Source organism: Aspergillus undulatus, assembly GCF_047715775.1.
Source record: "Aspergillus undulatus strain CBS 261.88 unplaced genomic scaffold BDV17scaffold_23, whole genome shotgun sequence".
In the NCBI taxonomy this organism is placed as follows: Eukaryota; Fungi; Ascomycota; class Eurotiomycetes; order Eurotiales; family Aspergillaceae; genus Aspergillus; species Aspergillus undulatus.
This window is the reverse complement of record NW_027396627.1, coordinates 147764-164982: the sequence shown is the minus strand read 5'-3', so window position 1 is coordinate 164982 and position 17219 is coordinate 147764. Positions and strand designations below refer to the sequence as shown.

General features: G+C 52.0%; 6 protein-coding genes across 6 annotated transcripts; 1 reads left to right on the top strand and 5 right to left on the bottom strand.

Moving 5' to 3' along the window:
• Window positions 1-69: 69 nt before the first annotated feature.
• On the bottom strand, window positions 70-3053 carry BDV17DRAFT_263017 (high affinity methionine permease). The gene is made up of 6 exons (XM_073757853.1): window positions 2754-3053; window positions 2378-2699; window positions 2090-2321; window positions 1321-2036; window positions 1107-1269; window positions 70-1056 (listed from the first exon to the last, which is right to left on the bottom strand). Exons 2-6 carry the CDS (start codon window positions 2475-2477, stop codon window positions 642-644), a joined length of 1626 nt encoding a protein of 541 aa, XP_073615701.1. The 5' UTR covers window positions 2478-2699; window positions 2754-3053; the 3' UTR covers window positions 70-641.
• A 362-nt stretch (window positions 3054-3415) lies between these two features.
• atg1 (serine/threonine protein kinase ATG1) lies at window positions 3416-6347 on the bottom strand (the record flags this gene model as incomplete). The annotated part of the gene is made up of 3 exons (XM_073760069.1): window positions 3416-3555; window positions 3610-6118; window positions 6213-6347. 3 exons carry the CDS (start codon window positions 6345-6347, stop codon window positions 3416-3418), a joined length of 2784 nt encoding a protein of 927 aa, XP_073615700.1.
• On the bottom strand, window positions 6224-7368 carry BDV17DRAFT_86225 (uncharacterized protein). The gene is made up of 2 exons (XM_073765250.1): window positions 7107-7368; window positions 6224-7012 (listed from the first exon to the last, which is right to left on the bottom strand). The coding sequence occupies exons 1-2, from the start codon at window positions 7165-7167 to the stop codon at window positions 6495-6497; spliced, it is 579 nt and encodes a 192-aa protein (XP_073615699.1). The 5' UTR covers window positions 7168-7368; the 3' UTR covers window positions 6224-6494.
• Window positions 7369-8736: 1368 nt separating this feature from the next.
• BDV17DRAFT_86165 (uncharacterized protein) lies at window positions 8737-9959 on the bottom strand. Its single transcript, XM_073765249.1, has 2 exons — window positions 9795-9959; window positions 8737-9702 (listed from the first exon to the last, which is right to left on the bottom strand). Exons 1-2 carry the CDS (start codon window positions 9867-9869, stop codon window positions 9145-9147), a joined length of 633 nt encoding a protein of 210 aa, XP_073615698.1. The 5' UTR covers window positions 9870-9959; the 3' UTR covers window positions 8737-9144.
• A 671-nt stretch (window positions 9960-10630) lies between these two features.
• BDV17DRAFT_281692 (uncharacterized protein) lies at window positions 10631-15979 on the bottom strand (the record flags this gene model as incomplete). Its single annotated transcript, XM_073760068.1, has 7 exons — window positions 10631-10781; window positions 10842-12775; window positions 12868-13166; window positions 13652-14997; window positions 15476-15579; window positions 15641-15856; window positions 15911-15979. 7 exons carry the CDS (start codon window positions 15977-15979, stop codon window positions 10631-10633), a joined length of 4119 nt encoding a protein of 1372 aa, XP_073615697.1.
• Window positions 15980-16310: 331 nt separating this feature from the next.
• BDV17DRAFT_291187 (mitochondrial 54S ribosomal protein mL59) lies at window positions 16311-17002 on the top strand (the record flags this gene model as incomplete). The annotated part of the gene is made up of 2 exons (XM_073762076.1): window positions 16311-16883; window positions 16958-17002. The coding sequence occupies 2 exons, from the start codon at window positions 16311-16313 to the stop codon at window positions 17000-17002; spliced, it is 618 nt and encodes a 205-aa protein (XP_073615696.1).
• Window positions 17003-17219: the final 217 nt, after the last annotated feature.

Here is a 17219-nt window from a genome sequence, read left to right as displayed (position 1 = left end):
CAGTTATCCCGCAAACCAGCCTAGTCTACTATAGAACTAGCTAGTCTAGTCACGTGCATAACGCACCCAAATTTTCCATTCTTCGCCGCAAACTCTTCCTAACTCATACATACATATCATTCATTCACGCAGCAATCTACAGCATATACCTACTATTGATTCACAGGTATATGTAATAGGCTGTCTTCGACAGTGCTTGCCAGACGAAGTACCAGCTAGTTTGAGGGGTCCATGACATTCCCTACCCTAGCCTTTCGAGGTTAGGGGGGAAGTGATATCGTGGGTGGGCTTCCATAGATGGTTGGGACAATTTCAGGTTTTTTTTTTTATACTTTTGTTTGGGTTGGGCTTATTGTGTCGGTGTGTTTGATTGACTCTTTTCTCTGCCCATGGAGCTTGATTGAGGCTTTTGCAGTGAGCGGGCTGTTTATATGACCCTAGGTCTAGGTGAAGGACTTCTGTGTCTGCGTCCCTACATATACTGTCCAGAGCCTCTGGAATCCAAACTCATAAGACAGTACCAGAAAAATGAATATGCTCATGCATTGCAAAGGATTACTAGATTATCATTACCGTCGTTTTTCATGTCAAGCACTATTCACATTAAACCCATCAAAACCACAACAACCCACCTCTCCTCTCTAAAAGTTCGCAACATGACCCTCCTTAACCCTATTTACAGGCAATTTCGTAAAAACACTCCGACTCCACCCATCCGCATCAACAACCGTCTCCTTGACAAGAACATAACCCCCTGCGCGCGGGAGTATAACCGCCCAAACAAGATAATAAACCGCGCCCGCAGCAAAAATCCCAATCGCCACAACACAGTGCAAGTAGTACGGCAATTCCTCATACACGCTCTGGCCCTCGCTGGGCGGAATATAAGGCGCGATAACGAGGTAGATGTTTGACAGGCAGAAGAAGATCGTTACGGGGAGTGTGGCTTTTATGCCGGGAGACCAGTTCGGGAAGTTTCGGGCACGCGTGAGGTAGATGTAGATTAGGCCGGCGGAGACGAAGACGTTTACGATTGCGAGGGGGTAGGAGATTAGACTGTGCTTTGTTAGTACGGACCTTGGTTTGGGAGGGGAGGGGCGTCTTACTTGACGAGGAAGTTGTATGCGTCGCCTGGCGGGGGCGCCAGCATGATGATGATCGAGACGACCCAGTGCTCGAAGAGGCCGGCGGCGGGGGACTTGAAGGGTTTGTTGCTGGCCCAGAGCTTAGAGAAGGGGAGGACGCCCTCGCGGCCGAGTTCTTGGACGACTAAGACACCGTTAGTTTTCCCCTTATGGAAGAGAAGGATGAGATACGTACTTCTCCCCTGCGAAAAGATAACAGAAAGCACATTCCCAAACGCACTCAGCGCCACAAAAACAGACATGACCTTTTCCGCGCGCGCCCCAAACATATTCCCAAAGAACACGGCCGCCACGATCTGGCCAGACTCAAGCATCTGATCCTTCGGCACGGCCGCAAAGTACGCAATATTGCAGAACATGTAAAGAACACCAACAGACCCAATAGCAATGGGGGCCGCGATCTTCAATGTCCTTGTGGGATTCTTCGTCTCGGACAAGGCGTAGTTCGCATTCGAGTACCCGATGAACGACCAAATTACGTTGTAAAGCGCCATGACAATCCCGTACCCGCTCCCCGTCGTGCCCTCGAATGCATTGCGGAAGTTATCAGGCGTCTCGATCCGCGTGTGTCCGGCTAGCGCTACCCACCCAGTAACGACGATGATGAGGACGATGATGAGCTTTATGATTCCGAGGAAGTTCTGGAGTCGAAGACCCCATTTAAGTGCGAAGCCGTGGATCAGGAATGCCGCTGTGATGCAGGCTAGCCCAATGCCGCGCTGATTCCATCTGTCGACTTCGACTTCCGCCGCGTTGAGGATGTACTGCCCGAAGACGACGCTGTTGCTGGCTGCCCAGCCGAGCAGGACGGCGTAGGCGGCGAACATGGCTGTCGCGAGGAACTTGGGTTTCTTGTACACGTATTCGAGGTAGTTCTTTTCACCACCGTTTCTGTATATCATTAGTCAATCATCTCTCACATCCGAGTAAAAACGAGATCATACTTCGGAATAGCAGTCCCCCATTCCAAATAAACCGCCGTACCAGCAATCGCAATCAGCGTTCCAGCAACCCACATGAACAGCGAGAGCCCAACACTCCCAGACAACGAGAGGATGGTACTCGGGGTAGCGAATATTCCGGTCCCAATGACACGGTTGAAGATGAGGAACGACGCGCTGATGATACCAATCTGACGACGGTCCTCGGGCGTCGTATCAAAGATGTTTCCTTCATCTGTAGACCTGAATCAGAAAATGAATCACGCAGGCGTCTTGAGGTGTCTAACATACAAAGCTGAGTAACACCATCAGCCCGGCGCGGCCCCTCCTCAATGAACTTTGTGTCCTGATGGACCTCATTCTTGGGAATGGAGCTTGAAGTAATCTCCATGTTGAGCAGGGACAGCACCACCCACGCGATCACGATAACTCGAAAAGAAACACGAACTGATGAGTGAGTGAGCTGGCGTAGGGCTACCTCTATATAAGACGCCAGAAATGTCGTGCTGCAGTCAAGACTGATGCAATTAAATCAGGCGCACGCTAGGAGCCCAGGGTCGTATAAGATGGCCGGGCTGCTGTCTCGGCAAGGCCGCGACTGTACTGTCAGGAGCTGGGCATGGGCATCAGTCAAGAAGAATGAGAAAAGTGAATATTGGAGGAATACCGTGGGAAACCGAGGGCTGGTGGGTTGGCAGGTTGGCGGGTTAGCACGCAATGGGAGTGAAGGATCGGGAGAGGCGAAACTCTAGAAATAGTCTGGAAGCTGTGAAAGCTGCCACCAGCCAGACCCGGGCCATGGTCTGTAGAGCAGTATTGTGTATCGAGGTTGGCAGCGGCAAAGAAGCGCAGGCTCCACCGGAGCCACTGGAGTTGTGAAGGCCGCAAACGTTGAATCGCTGGGAGGCCGGGAATGACACACAGAAACCGATGGCGCAATTTAAGCTATTCTGAAGCAATTCCCTGGATGTAACTCTACAATTCACTCAATTGTCATGTTGTATTAGCTGGTAAATAATATTCAGCCCATAGCATATGTACAGCCCCCAACTCCAGACATGGCTCCATATCATCCTTCGTTATCCAAATAGTCGCAACGGCAATTTGTGTCCTTCAACTCCAGTAGTCCTCAAAACTTCCCAAACATACACCAATATCAAGTCTCTCATTGCAAATGGAATGCCATATGAGAAACGATCCCGGGGAGATTCCGGCCGGGTCCGAGCAAGTCAAGCCCTGTATAGATGAACGCCGAATGATAAATATAAAAAACAGCGAAGAGAAAGAAACAAAATCTGCACGCATGATCCAGCATGCAAGAAATACTACTCATCGAGCGATAGCTGCCCCCGTTGCATGTGCTAGATTCGAAGGAATCATCTTTCCACTCGATGGCGGTGTTTGTCGCTGAGCAAGCACGGTCAGCCTCTTTCGCAAAGATGCCAAGCGACTGCGAATGCTCGCAACCACTGATGAACCAGTTAGCCTCAAACACTATGATCAAAGGGGACTAGCGGACTTACACTTGATGACAACCGCCCGGTCTTCTTCCTGCACCCCGTCCAAGGTAATCTTGTCGCCCTTGTCGCCCTTGTCGCCCTGTTGGTGGACTTCCTCTGCTTCTAAAACGGCTTCCAGCATTCTAACGGCGGTCACATAAGCGATCTCGCACCCTGGGAGATCCTCGCCTGTGAGTTCGCTGATGGCCGCTGATCGGCTCATCTCCAGCGCGCGGTCATACATCAGCTTCTCGGCCGTCACGCCAGGGCTGACCACAACGTCCACTGACGCGCCGGAGCCGGCCGAGTCGAGCGAGTGGTTATTGGGGTGGCAAGGATGATCCATTGGCAGTCGTCTCTGCGCTTCAATCAACTTGAGCCGCACGAATTCCGCCTTCTCCAACACCTCGTTGAACCGGCCTCGAACCCATTGGACAACCTTGTTGATGCGAATCGATGCAGGGTCTAATCGGCTAGCACCGGACTCGCCCAAGCCCTCGCCTCGTTTCTGGCGGATCCACCAAGCGTTCGCAATATCCATTGACTTGGCAAGCAGGGATAGTGCCTTGACGTAAAGGACCAGGGCCTCTTCCGAGAGCGTCACGACAGCATCGGCCGTTAGCTCGCCATCCTCAAGGTCGGTGCCTGGTGCGTTGGAACCCTCTTGGGCTGCAGGAGCAAGCGGTATGAGCTGCTTGTATTTCACTTCCGCGAAGCCATATACAACGTCACTGCGGGTGGCGCACTCTTCGAGCTCTTTGACTGTTTTAGTATCCTCATCCGCGCTTACTTGAGGCTTAGCACTATCTCCCAAAGTGATGAGCCCAGCCGTAGGATAGGCAGGGAAAGGGTTATAGGCCAGAGGAGGGGAGCGACCGCCTTTAGTAATATTTAACGGTGGCGAGAAACCCATGCCAAATAACCTTCCACTCGCCATGTTGAGAGCCTTGGAGATGGCCGACGTTGCAGAAGTAGGGCTTTTTCCATAACGCCGCTCGTAGGACGGATGCCGATTGTGTGCCGAATCAGCTCGAGATCGACCCGAGACAACCTGAACCGCCCTGCTTGGAGAGGATTGCGGTGATGCCTGCGAAGTTATGGGGAGAGCTGGTGTAGTTTGCCTTCGCGGGAGAGCACCGTGTCTACCCTGAAGCCTTGGGTCATGCGCCATCTCATCTGCAAAAGCATTAACCTCAACGGCCCGCTTCTCCACAACTACATAGTCGCGCTCGAATGCGACTTCTTGTGCAGCGAGTTCGCGTTCCTGTCTCATCTTCTCGGCCGACCTGCCTGCCGGTGGGGTACCAAAGCTTTGTCGGCTCCTTTGACGCTCCATAGCATTGGACAAAATCTCCTGACGTCCGGGCGCTGTTGCATGTGAGACTGCCTCTGGCCTTTGCGGAACGGGACTCGGTATTTGCTTTGCCGCCGACAAAGGCCTGTCGCCACTCCTAGTCCTCCGCATGTGTGTAGAGGTCGTGGGCGTCGTAGGAGTCTGCGGCCTCTCATCACGCGGTACATACCGATGGGGTGGAAGGTAACCTTCATCCTCGCGACTCTTGGGACGTTGAACGTCAGCAGTCGGATCGCGAGATAACTGAGGTTCTACCGGTTCAGTAGCGACCGCTTCTGGAGGTGCTGATACGTCTTCAGATACTAGACCCGGTATTGGATTCACGATGATGGTATCCTTGAAGAAATCTGTGAATGTCATTCGGACCACCGGATTGAATTTCAAAAGACCGCGGACAAGTGCCTTGATTTCGTCCGAAGCCGGGTTCTCTTCTGGAAACTTGATCCGGTCTTTTGTGTTTTCAATCTTGCGTAGCAACTCAACGTGGTTTGTCGCCCTAAATGGCGGCCTTCCGACCACCATCTCGTAGAGCACAGTGCCAACAGACCATAAATCAGCCTTGGCATCATATTTCTCGTATCGTAAAATCTCAGGAGCCATATACAGTGGCGAACCGCATAACGTCTCTGCGAGGGATGTGGCAGGAAGAGATCGAGCGAAGCCAAAGTCTGCTAACTTGAGCAATGGCAATGATTCTAATCCCACGGCGGGTGTAAATGAGTGTTCACTCCCTTTCATGGGTGTCATCTGGGGCTGGTCGGGCTCTGAATACGTCGGCGCAGGGCAAAGCAGCAGGTTCTGAGGCTTGATGTCACGGTGGATGAGATTCCGGTCTCGAAGGAACCTGAGGGCACTTGCGAGCTGCTTCAGGAAATGCCGAACGACGACCTCATTTAGGGCTCCACCGACAACATTCGGATACTTGGCTATCATGTGCCGTGTATAGTTGTGGTCTTTCAAGCTGTCTCTTCGCTTGATGAATTGTGACAGGTCGCCCAAGGCACAGTACTCCATGACCAAGTGAATGTGGGTTCTGGTCTCGAGACAGTCCAAAAGCGCCACAATATGCGGGTGTACAAGGCCTTTGAGGATATCGATCTCCAAAGCCAGGTTATCCTTGAGCTTCTTATTCAGCTTTCCGAGATTGACCGATTTTATGGCAACAAACGAACGTGACCTCTGAGACAAGCACGCATATTAGCAATAACACCCTTAAAGCAGGCATAGCCCGAGAGCTGGTTCGGGCAGGACTGAGGATGGGTTTGTTGCTCACCGTATGAACACCCCGGTAGACAGTAGCGAAGCTACCTTTCCCAATGTGATCCATCCTCGTGTATTTCCCAATCGTCACCTCATCATAAGTCTCCTTTGAGCTCTTCGAGCTCCGTGTATGTTGTGACGACGCCATGGCGATGATAGCGCCTAGATACGCTTAGGTATCGACGAAACCAGTCCACGCCCGTCAACCACACAGCTACCTCAGCAACGGCAACGAAAGTATCGGAGGATAGGGGCCCATGAGGGTAGGGTGAGCAGGATCGGATGGGTGAGAGCTTTATCTCGATACCGATGGATTTGAAAAGGACGGACGACAGACGGGAGGCGGGAAGAGAGGTGAAGAAGCCGAGCCGGTGCCCAGATGGGAAAGGCTCGGTAGGTCGACGGGGAGCTCGACGTTGCCCTGGGGTCGTCGAGTCGGAAGCAGCGGCGAAGCGGAACCGGGGGAGCTGCAGGGGACGATGATGAGCTCCGTTGGTCGTCGGGGGTTGTTAGGAACCAGGGAAAGTGACGGAAAGCAGAAGGTTATCTGCCTGGAGGCTTGAGGATTGAATGAGGACGGAGCTGATAAGATAAGTAGGTTGGAGATGGAGGTGGAGAGAGGCAAGAGCGAGTTGTGGGAGAGGAGAAGCTGCAGTACGGTATGAAGAGCCAAATCGGAGAGAAAGGATGGAAGGTCTGGAGGATGAGGTGCAGGTAGAGAAGAAGATGTTGTCGCTTGGGAAGAGCGAGACAGCGCGAGCGTGACCAGGAGCAGCGATAACGGGAGCAACCAAGCAATCAAGCAACGAGGCACTGGCGATGATCAGAAAGGCGGTCAGCAGGGCGGTTACTGAGGAGTTGCCACAGGGTACTTGGTAATATAGTTCAACAGACTGTTAATAATTACAATAATATAATACTCTCAGTTCGAGGACACAAATGAGCAAGATAATAATCATCGAAGCCATAAAGCAGGCTGGACAGGGCGTTTGTCAAAACACCAAGTACCATGCGCAGAGAGTATCTTAGATCACGCTATCGATTAGATAAGAGTCGTGAGGCGTCCGCAATCAGGTGACTCATGACCTCCCCATTCCAATGTTCCATACTCTATGCCTAATGCTAATGATCTGATCCGGATCGCTCGCAATCGCATTCCAGTCTGACTCCATCCCACCTCATCGACTACGCATTCTGTTGCAATGAACGACTCATCCTCAGTCCCATCCCCAGTCCCAGTCCGGCTTGCAGTCCCTGCATCCAATTTATCGGTCTGCGCATCCCCGCCAATCAGCACCAGACCAGAACACCCCCTCAATGACTCAACAACCTTAGCCTAAGTGCCACTTTACCTCACTTCTCTCTGGGCACTACTTCATTCACGGCCTGGCAGAATCCCTAATCAAGAACGAATGGACAGTGCACAGTCCGCCACAGTCCCCTCGGCATCTCATCTCAGTGGTTTGATAGCGACTGATAAGCTAGTGAGCTCGATGGGGACGGTGCGCCGTTCCAGAGTGGAAGAGTAAATCAGGGCGCAGCATGAACGTGCTATGGCCTCCACTGTGAGCGCTACTTTTGTCGATCGACGCTGATAACCATCAAGCCGGGGAACTGTGAAGACAACGCCCGTTAAGTTCGACCATGGTTCTCCCATCCTGCGTGGCGGTAAAGGGATAAAATTAGCAGGAGCCACGATTCTCTCGTGCCACCTGAGCTCAACCTTGCATACCTAGTTATACCTACCTAGTCGGCACTTATGCTGCATGCTTTGGCCCTCTCTTTGTTCATCGACAACGCATCTTGATCACTTTTAACTCAATCAGAATAGACGTCGGCAGACCAGAAGGCCAGATGAGCTACGGTAGGTTTATGCATAAAGCTACAGCCATAACAAGGACTCGAAACCGCTTCATCTTTATACAAACCATATGTATCAGATACCACGAACATGCTGGTGATAATCGTTTGGTACCCTTTGTAGAACGAACGGCAAATCAAACTAAACTGGTTAAAGAAAGGCTGCTTATATTATTGTCTTCGTTATATTTCTATAATGGTTGGACTACACCTTCACGAATCCAACCGAGAAAAGAATCGCCCAATCCCTCAAATACTACAAATGCCTAATTCAATTCCTATGATACCACAATTTTAGCGTCTGAATAACGCCGCATTGCCGATCAGTATCTACTGATAATTACAAGACCTCTGCTTCTCTAAGATCTACCTACGTGGCCTACAAACATCTATAAAACTTGCTTTATTTGCATGGCCTACCTTTATAAGACCTGTCTGCGTGACCTGCCTGTGCCTTTATAAACCATGCCTGAAATACCTACCCTTATAGCTAATACCAGCCTAAGTACTTTCGGGGCAACCCACGCAGGTAGGTCTTGTCTACTATATAGAGGTAAAAGCAGGCTACTCAGGCAGGTCTTATAAGGCAGGTAATGCAGGCTTGAGGCTTGCTTATAATACAACAGAATGTTGTACTTTACTCCTTAAAGTATAAGATGTTTAAAATAGAATACAGTAGCATTTGGGGAATTAGACGAAATCAGAATGTATAAACAATATGGTCGGGGAATCTGCCCTGCCCCTGAAGTTGAGTAGGAAGTACCTAGGCACCCAGAGCGGCCAAAAGCACGTGCAGGAGAGAGTTAAAGATGGGTGTTTTCAAGCTCTCTCAAGCCTTGGTCATTATCTTCGTTGTTTGTTATCATATGAGATATATAGCATAGCATAGTGTCCATAAATCATCATCATAAGCGTCGAACATGAGAATGGCGCATGAAACATATCAAGCTCATCAATACAGAAAGGAAAAAAAAAAAAAAGAGATCAATCACTCTCAAAACCAAGTCGCCCATTACCACCTTGCACTTGCACACCTATCCCAACCCCGACCTTCACAGACTGGGTCGAGCCACCTAGCCCCCAATCTAGACCACATAATGCGGCCTCCGACTCGAACTACTATGCCTCCGTCCATGACTCGAATGCCCCCGTCTCGACCCATGACTATGACTCCTCCTCCTAACAGTCGTACTCTCCTTAACAACCCCCCTCTCGCGATCAGCCGAGCGCCGATAAATCCAAAGCGCCCAAAATGCCGTCCAGACAAAGAAAATAACCTCCATAATCCCAATCGCGAAACAAGCCTTCAACATGCGACACGTCTTGTTCAAGTCATCCGCTAGATCGTTGCCTTCTTGCCGTCCGTACGCGCCAAAGGGTCCGAGACTGATATAGACTGAATCACCGTCCCAGTCGCCGCAGTCGGCGTTCGCGATGAAGCGCAGCTGGTATACGGCTGCGATAAATGCGCCGAAAAAGAGCATGTCGACGAAGGAAACGAATGCGGCGGAGCGTTTTGTGGTGGAGTGCCGGATGAGCGTGTCGATGCACCAGAATACGGCGATTACGGAGACGATGAAGAGGACGAGGATGTAGGGGGGCACGATCATGTTGGCTTTTAGGTAGCCGTCGACGAAGTAGGCCTGTTGGTTGTGTATTAGTCCAGTCCATGTTTGCTTGGTTGGGGCATTTGGGGGGGGGGGGGGGGTCGTGTTTGGTTGGTGAATGGACGCACCATCATCCCGATTATGGGAATCAAGAAGGTTATCTCCGTCAGGCGGTTGAAAATGAAGAAGAGGCTTCCGATCATTTTGGCGGTTGCTTGCCTACACAATAGGGCTGACGGTAGTTGTCGAGTTGCCTGGGGTAGGAATGCGATGCGACGGGGTTAGGTAATGTTCAGGCGTGCGATCGCAGTCGCATCACAAAATGCGAACGCTATTTCTCAAGAGTCCACGAGAGAAAGCCGGAGATCGATGAGGTGAGCTCAATGTCTCAGTCTGTAATGCGATATCTCGATCTCTCGTACAATCGCGGCGTCGATCGCCAGCACAGATCAGCGAGGACTCGATTCAATCAATCAATCGCAAGCCAGCCAACACAACACCCGCAAACGCACGAGGATTCAGGAACGAGACAGGTCTCAAAAACAAAACAGATGCAAGGAAACTGGCGGTGGAAATAAAAATAAGAAAGATGAAATGCAGCGGCTGCAAGCAAAGTGATGCTATGGCGGGCTGAAAGAGACGAGGCTGGGCGAGTCAACGTCGCTGCGGGGGTGGCTGGGAGACCACCATCACCCTGCGCAACATTTCTTCCTTTGAATCTGACACGCTTCGAGACTTTTCAGTCTTATTAGTCTGGTATTATTATTAGCTAGAGGGCCATCTAGTACGGCCTGTGGGACAGCACGATGGTGCCATTGGTGTTGGGCTCTTGGTTCGTGATCCTTGTTTATATTGGCCAGCCCTAAACAATCTTGATTCTAGAGTACAACTGTACAGGCTTCCCGCGCTTTCGCCCAACGCCTTGCGCAAGGCACAAATTTGAAATTTGGAGGGAAAGGAACAACTACCAACCGCCCTTACCACCGAATCCAGAAGATTCTTCAATCTTCTTCCCCACTCCGCGCGTGGGCTTCGATTGAGCCGCCTCGTGCTTGCGTAGTTCTTCCGGCACACGCGAGATAGGCGACTTGATGAGCATTTGTTTGAGATCGTACCTGCAGCTGTTAGCATACCATACTTGCTTTTAAAAAAATATAGAAGAAGGAAGAACATACATAACGTCCGTATCCTCGTTACCCAAGAACGTAATAGCCACACCACTCTTCCCAGCACGACCGGTACGACCAATACGATGCGTGTAGGATTCAATCGAGGTGGCCATGTTGAAGTTAATGACCAGAGAGACGTCAGGAACATCAATACCACGACCCGCCAGATCCGTAGCGACAAGGACATCTGTCGACCCGTTGCGCACAGACGCCAGCGCCGCCTCACGCTGTTCCTGCGTCTTGCTACCGTGCAGCGTGACAGACGAGTAGCCCCACTGTTTGATTTCGCGCGCGATAGCATCGCAGTTGCGCTTGATGTTGACGAAGACAATGATTGGGGGTCGGAAGTCGCCGGACGAGAGGATCTCGCCGAGGCGCTTCTTGCGCTTGTCTTCGCCAGCGATCATCTCGACACGCTGCTCGACTGTGTCGACTGCTTCGCCGACGCCGCCGATGGTTACGATTGCTGGCCGGCGGAGGTACTTGCGGGCTATGCGCTCGACGGCCGTCGGCATCGTCGCTGTGTACATCATTGTCTGGCGGTAGCGGTCCTTGCCGCCGATGTGGCGGGACATGGCGGAGGAATCTTCGGCTTCTTCGGAGTCGGGCTTTTCGTTGGATACGGGGAGGGCGTCGAGAATTTTGTTGACGGGTTCTTCGAAACCTAGGTCGATCATGCGGTCGGCTTCGTCCATGATTACGTAGCAGCATTGGCTGAGGACTAGCATGCGGCGCTCGATGCAGTCGACAAGACGGCCGGGGGTGGCGATGATGATTTCGGCGCCATCCCGTAGACTGTAGGCTTGTTCTTCGAGGGAGTGACCACCGACGATACTAACGACGTTGAAACCAAGCGGTGTTGTGAACTTTTTGGCTTCGATTTCGATCTGCTGAGCCAATTCACGGGTCGGTGCAAGAACGATCGCGTATGGCCCGTCATTCTTGCGCCACTCGAACTCGTCTATCCGCGGTAGTTCCGCAATGTAGCATAAAAGAGGGAGTAGAAATGCCGCGGTCTTACCGGAACCGGTCACGGCAACACCGATGAGATCGCGCGACTGCATGGCGATGGGGATAGCAGCCCGTTGAATAGGCGTCGGCTCCTTGTACCCAACGCGGTCAACAAGCTCCATGAGCCGCTTCGGCAAGTTGGACTCGTCCCAGCTGCGCATAGGGTTCGGTACCGCACCACCCTTGGTCGCGATGTTGAAGTCTTCTTTGAAGATACGCCAGTCTCGTTCGCGCATGTGCTCCAGTTTCTTCTCGCTCCAGTGCTTGTCCAGCTGGTTCCGCGTACTCTCCTCGCGCCGTCTCCGCTCCATCTCAAGGATCTCTCGCGCGCGGATACCTCCCGCTTCGTGATCACGGTCCTCCAACGCCCGAGCATACTTCTTCGCCACGTTATCCGCCACCTCGTCTCCGAAACCAGCAAGACGCCCTCGTCCAAAGAAATTGGCTTCATGTCTGTGCTGGTAAAGCGGGTTGTAGTCACCACTAGTATCCTCCTCCGCGTTCCACTCGAAGTTGAATTTCCGATCCGTCGTCCGCTTCCGCTTCTTCTTCGCTGAGAAATTTGACGTTTGGTCTGCGCCCATGTATCTCTGTTTAACGAGTGCTGCTTGCGCCGCTGCCTCGTCCTCCTCGTCGAACTTTCTACTCCTTCTCTCATCTGATCTCGTAGAGTGCGAGTCGTTTCGCGAACGCATGGCCGCTGGCCCTGTCGGCGCATCCCCATTCCGCATAGCACGAGGACCGCTAGGAATTGAACGAGTATCGCCGTTCGTGTTTGGTGTCTCGGAGCCCATAGAAGGTGTATCCAGGTCCATCCTGTCTACTCCATTAGGCGTTCCATTTGTCTTAATCCGTCGCTGAGCGTCAACTTCCTTCGCGCGTTTCTCCAAAGCAAGTCGTTCTCGTTCCGCCTTGGACACGAACTTCGGCTACAGACACAAAGTAATGTTAGCCATAATTGCTCTTCAGAGAACATTTTAGCAAATTGGTAAAATGAGATAAAAGATAGGACGGAACGTACTCTAGCCGCAGCGGCATCAGCCTCTCTCTTCTTCCGAACCAGCTCTTCAACACTTAGTGGTGTCGCCGCCGGTTTCTTCGCACCCCATCCCTTTTTCTTCTTTACTTGCGGCTCTGGAGGAGGAGGGGGCAGGTCGTCGGGCGGGGGTGGAGGCGCGGATACATCTGGCGGCGGCGGAGGTGCGCCGAACTCTGCTGGCGGTGGTGGAGGAGCACCGAAATCATCAGGAGGGGGAGGAGGGGGGAAATCGGACGGTGATTCCATGGAGCCGTCCATGATGATGCCGTCCGAAATTGGAACTTTGCACAACGGCGTGTTTATAGAGAATACTTAACAATGATGGGGACATAAGACCTCGGAAGGGCCTCGATTTTATACGGAAGGCAAAGACACCAAGAGCGTAATCACGTGATCGTTAGATTTCTACATTTCGCTCAGACTCAATAGATCGAGGAGCTAGATCGAGGAGCTGCTACTAGTGGTAAGAATACAGGGGAGACAGTGTCCAAACTCATGATACCCACCCAATCCAAATCATGCGCGGTCTCGTTTCTTGAGCGGCAGAGTGGTGGGTTGGGCAAGCCGAACCACTTCGCTCAAACATGGAACTCGCTGGAAGGTGGTGAATAGTCAAAAACGTAGGAGAAAACAGGGGTGTTCTACACAGTGCCAGAAACAAACCAGACTCGGGTGATAATTGCACGTCGCCCAGGTCACGATGACCGGATCAAACTAACATCGTCCGAGGTTTGCTTTGGCTATCAAGCCTGAGCGGCAAAGCCACCGTTCACAGGACTTTGCTGCTGGTAGTAGTTGTGCGGGATGGCTTGCGGAGTTGGAACGACAGGAGGGGCGGGGGTCATTGGAGGTGCCTGTGGCGTTGGCTCTGTGCCTCCTGTCTTTGCCTTGGAGACAGACGCGGGCCCATGAACTTCCCTATCCAGGGTCATGTATTCCTTCGCGGCGTCCTGAGTACCGCGCTCAAGCAAGTACACCATGTAAATTTGGACAAGCTCCTTGGCAACGTCCGACGAAAGAGCGCTCTTCGACCGGATGTCCTCGACCACTTGCTTTATCCGCTCGTATTGAGCAGTTTCTGTCGCAGCGCTTGTGGGTTGGTCAAGCTCGAAAGTCAAGTAACTCTTCCAGAACGCGTGGCTGTCGAGGTAGTATTGTTGGTTCTTCTGGAAGACTTGGCGAGCCTCCTCAGCCGAGCCCTTGATCTTCCACAGTAACCGAGCCCATTCAGCCACAAGGGCGGCCTTGGTGCTAAGCTCGCATTGTGGGGAATCCAGTTGTGACTTGTACACTTCAATAGCGGCATCAAGACCACCGTGACGACGTGATGTGTTGGCCAGAGAGACAATTGTTTCGACGTGGTTGGGGATGTTGATGAGGATAGCTTCGTGAATCTCCTTGGCCACACTCACCCGCCCTGACATCTCTTCAAAGTAGGCATACTGTAAGCGGGTGGCCGGGTTGGCAATTGGAACATATAGATAGCTCGCGCGCTGATGAATGTTCCGTACTTCCTCTTCTTTTCCAGGCTGAGCTGACATCCATCTAGCATAACGCTGCCAGAATTCGTCGTAATGAGCGCATGTCACGAGACATCTCTCATACAAGAACTGAATCCGAGAGTAGGAGCCTTCGGACTCCTCGAAGTCAAGATACTTCTTCCAGTTGTTCAGCTGGCCCTCGTCTAGCTCGGTGACGTGGAAGTACGGGCGCTTTATTTCAGATTCGTAGGTCCAACGCTTCGTCGTCTCAGTCTGTGTCTTGGAGAAAATTTCAAGATGATGACTGTCGACACGAAGACGCAGATCGCGCTCGACCTCAGCATCGGCCTTTGCACCAGGGGCGACTTGACCCGCAGCAGCATCCAGTTCAGCACGGAATTGGGACAGAAGATCGTGGGGAGCCAAATCCGTCAGGGGGCGCGTTTGCGCAAGCTGCCTGTAACGCTCAAAGTAGCGGGCATACTGATGCATTGGAATCTCAATGACACGAGCCAGGATGTGGAAGATTTTGTCATACGCCTCAACGCGTTCCTCAAATTCAATGTACTTGTCCCAGAAGGGGTGCGAGAGGAAGTCTAGACCAACACAGTTCGCTCCGCGTTCAAAGAGCCTGCAAGATACAGTCGTCAGTCAGGATTCGAAGAAACCAAGTCTGTCAAGGGAGCAGGGGGCGGGAGGAAGGGAAGGAGCGAAATGACAAGGATAGCAAACATGAGAATTGATATCTTTCAGTGCGTGCGGGCCCAAACAATTCAACGACTAGGAGGATCAGTTTGTGGAAATGCTTTGTTTGTCCTGATTTGCAGCGAGCGCAGATAGGTACCATCGAAGATGATTTGTGGACCATGGTGTCGGTACAAGGAAAATGGTGCTTGAGCTCAAATCATTCTACGGGGGAAAGAACAGCCTGAAAACGCCATGGGTGAGAAGTAAACTCCAGTCGAGTTCGGGAAAGGCGACATCTCACCCAGCTTGAGGGAGCTGCTGTCAAAGAGCTTTGCGTCAAGCGCATTTGCCCCAGGATCATGTCGGCGCTGCATCGGTAGTGGTTACGGGGAAGGAAAGGAAACCAGCTCTAATCTACTTACTCTCTGATGATGTCTGTGTCGTGGGAGGTCTCGGCCTTGAAGGAGCAGTAGTTGGTCCATAGGTCGACGGAAGATGAGATACTCGCGATTCCTCTTTCATAGACCTACAGCGAACATCAGCAATCTACCCAAGCGTAGATCCAGACGTGCGAGAGTGTCGCATACCATATCCGCGGCCTCGGTTCCGGTGATAATGAATTCCAGATCGGCATATTTCTTCCAATATCCGAACAGCAGCGGGAACTTCGCCAGGAATCGATCATAAGCGTGGCGCACTGTAGTAATCGCTTGCGGATTGGAGTTGCGGTTGACGCCGCCCTCAAGAGCCTCAGCTCCTCGAACCAGCCGTTCCCAGGTCTCGAAGTTATCCGGATCGTCGAGCTATAGAGCATTTCTGTTAGCCTCAGAAGTTTCGGCACTATTATCGCAACGTACCAGCTCAGCTTCCAGCTTCTTCAGCTCTGCGTTCTCCTCCTCGGAGCCTCCATAGTGGTAGTCTGCCATGTCGGCTCAAGTCTCTGTACGATCGCAACAAAGCTGTCGGCGACACGAGGTGGTAGATTGTATATGAGAAAAGAGAGTCGGGAAAGCGAGAACCTCTATTATTTTCAGGTAGTGAAGCTATCGGTGTCCAACGAAGAGAGTGAAAGCCCTCCGAACGATCCCCAGCCACGGGAACTGGAACCGCGCCCTTTTTTTGTTCCGCCCCCGAATCTGGATTAGCGTCGATTCTGCAATTTCTCAACTCCAAACGATAGAGAGCATCGTCCATCCCAAAACCCAGCTGGTCAATTAAACATTGACGTGCACTCCAATCGTCGGCCGAACTCACACAATGGCCACAGTTCAACAAGCCGCCAAAGGCGCCTTCGACAAGCTCCCCTCTCGCCTCCGCAACTTCTTCGCTCGCTATCCTCCCCAACACTACTCCGCGGCCGTCGCACCACGTCCAGAGTCGATTTCAGATACACCACCGGCACCAGAGGCACAAGCGCTTCCCTCACCCTATACCCCCAACAGAGAAGCAAAGGGATCTAAACGCGAGGATCCCAGGGCGCCGTCGGCATCCCGTGCCCTCCTCCAATCCGACCCCAAATACCCCAACCCGTTCCTCCCGCGCAAGAACTACCGCACGGGGACATGGTTTGGCCCCATTTATGGACTACGCCAGCAGGCGGACTTGGTCAAGCTGGCTCGCGAGTACAATGTTGAAGCCTTGCTGCCGCTGGGGAAAAAGAGCACAGAATACAAGGAAACGAGACGGGCGGAGCGTGGTCTGCAGATCAAGGGTACGGGTATCGGGCAGAAGGTCAAGGGTCACGGATGGGAGAGGTCTATGGAGCAACGACTGGAGGATAGGAGAAAGGCGATGATGGAGATGCCGGAGATGGTTCGGTTGTGGAAGCAGGTGAGTCTACGCTCCGACGTTTGTTTTCTACACTCGATTTGGGTCAAATTGCTAACTGATTTCCTACTATACAGAGAGGTCACGGTCGTGGATGGAAGAAGTGGCCCAGACGACGGTAATCCCATCGTCTTCTTTGCTGCATTGGGTTCCGGGTTTTATAATGTACTATCTATGGTTTTTTGGTCCTCGACTTGTACAGCTTATGAAAGGCATCGGGGTCAATTTCATTTCAATTCTGCTTGCATGTACTGTACCAATAGATGTCTGCTTTGAATTTTTTCAAATAAATGCGTGTGCGAGACACCATATTTCAAGATCTCCAATCTTGAGAAAGCA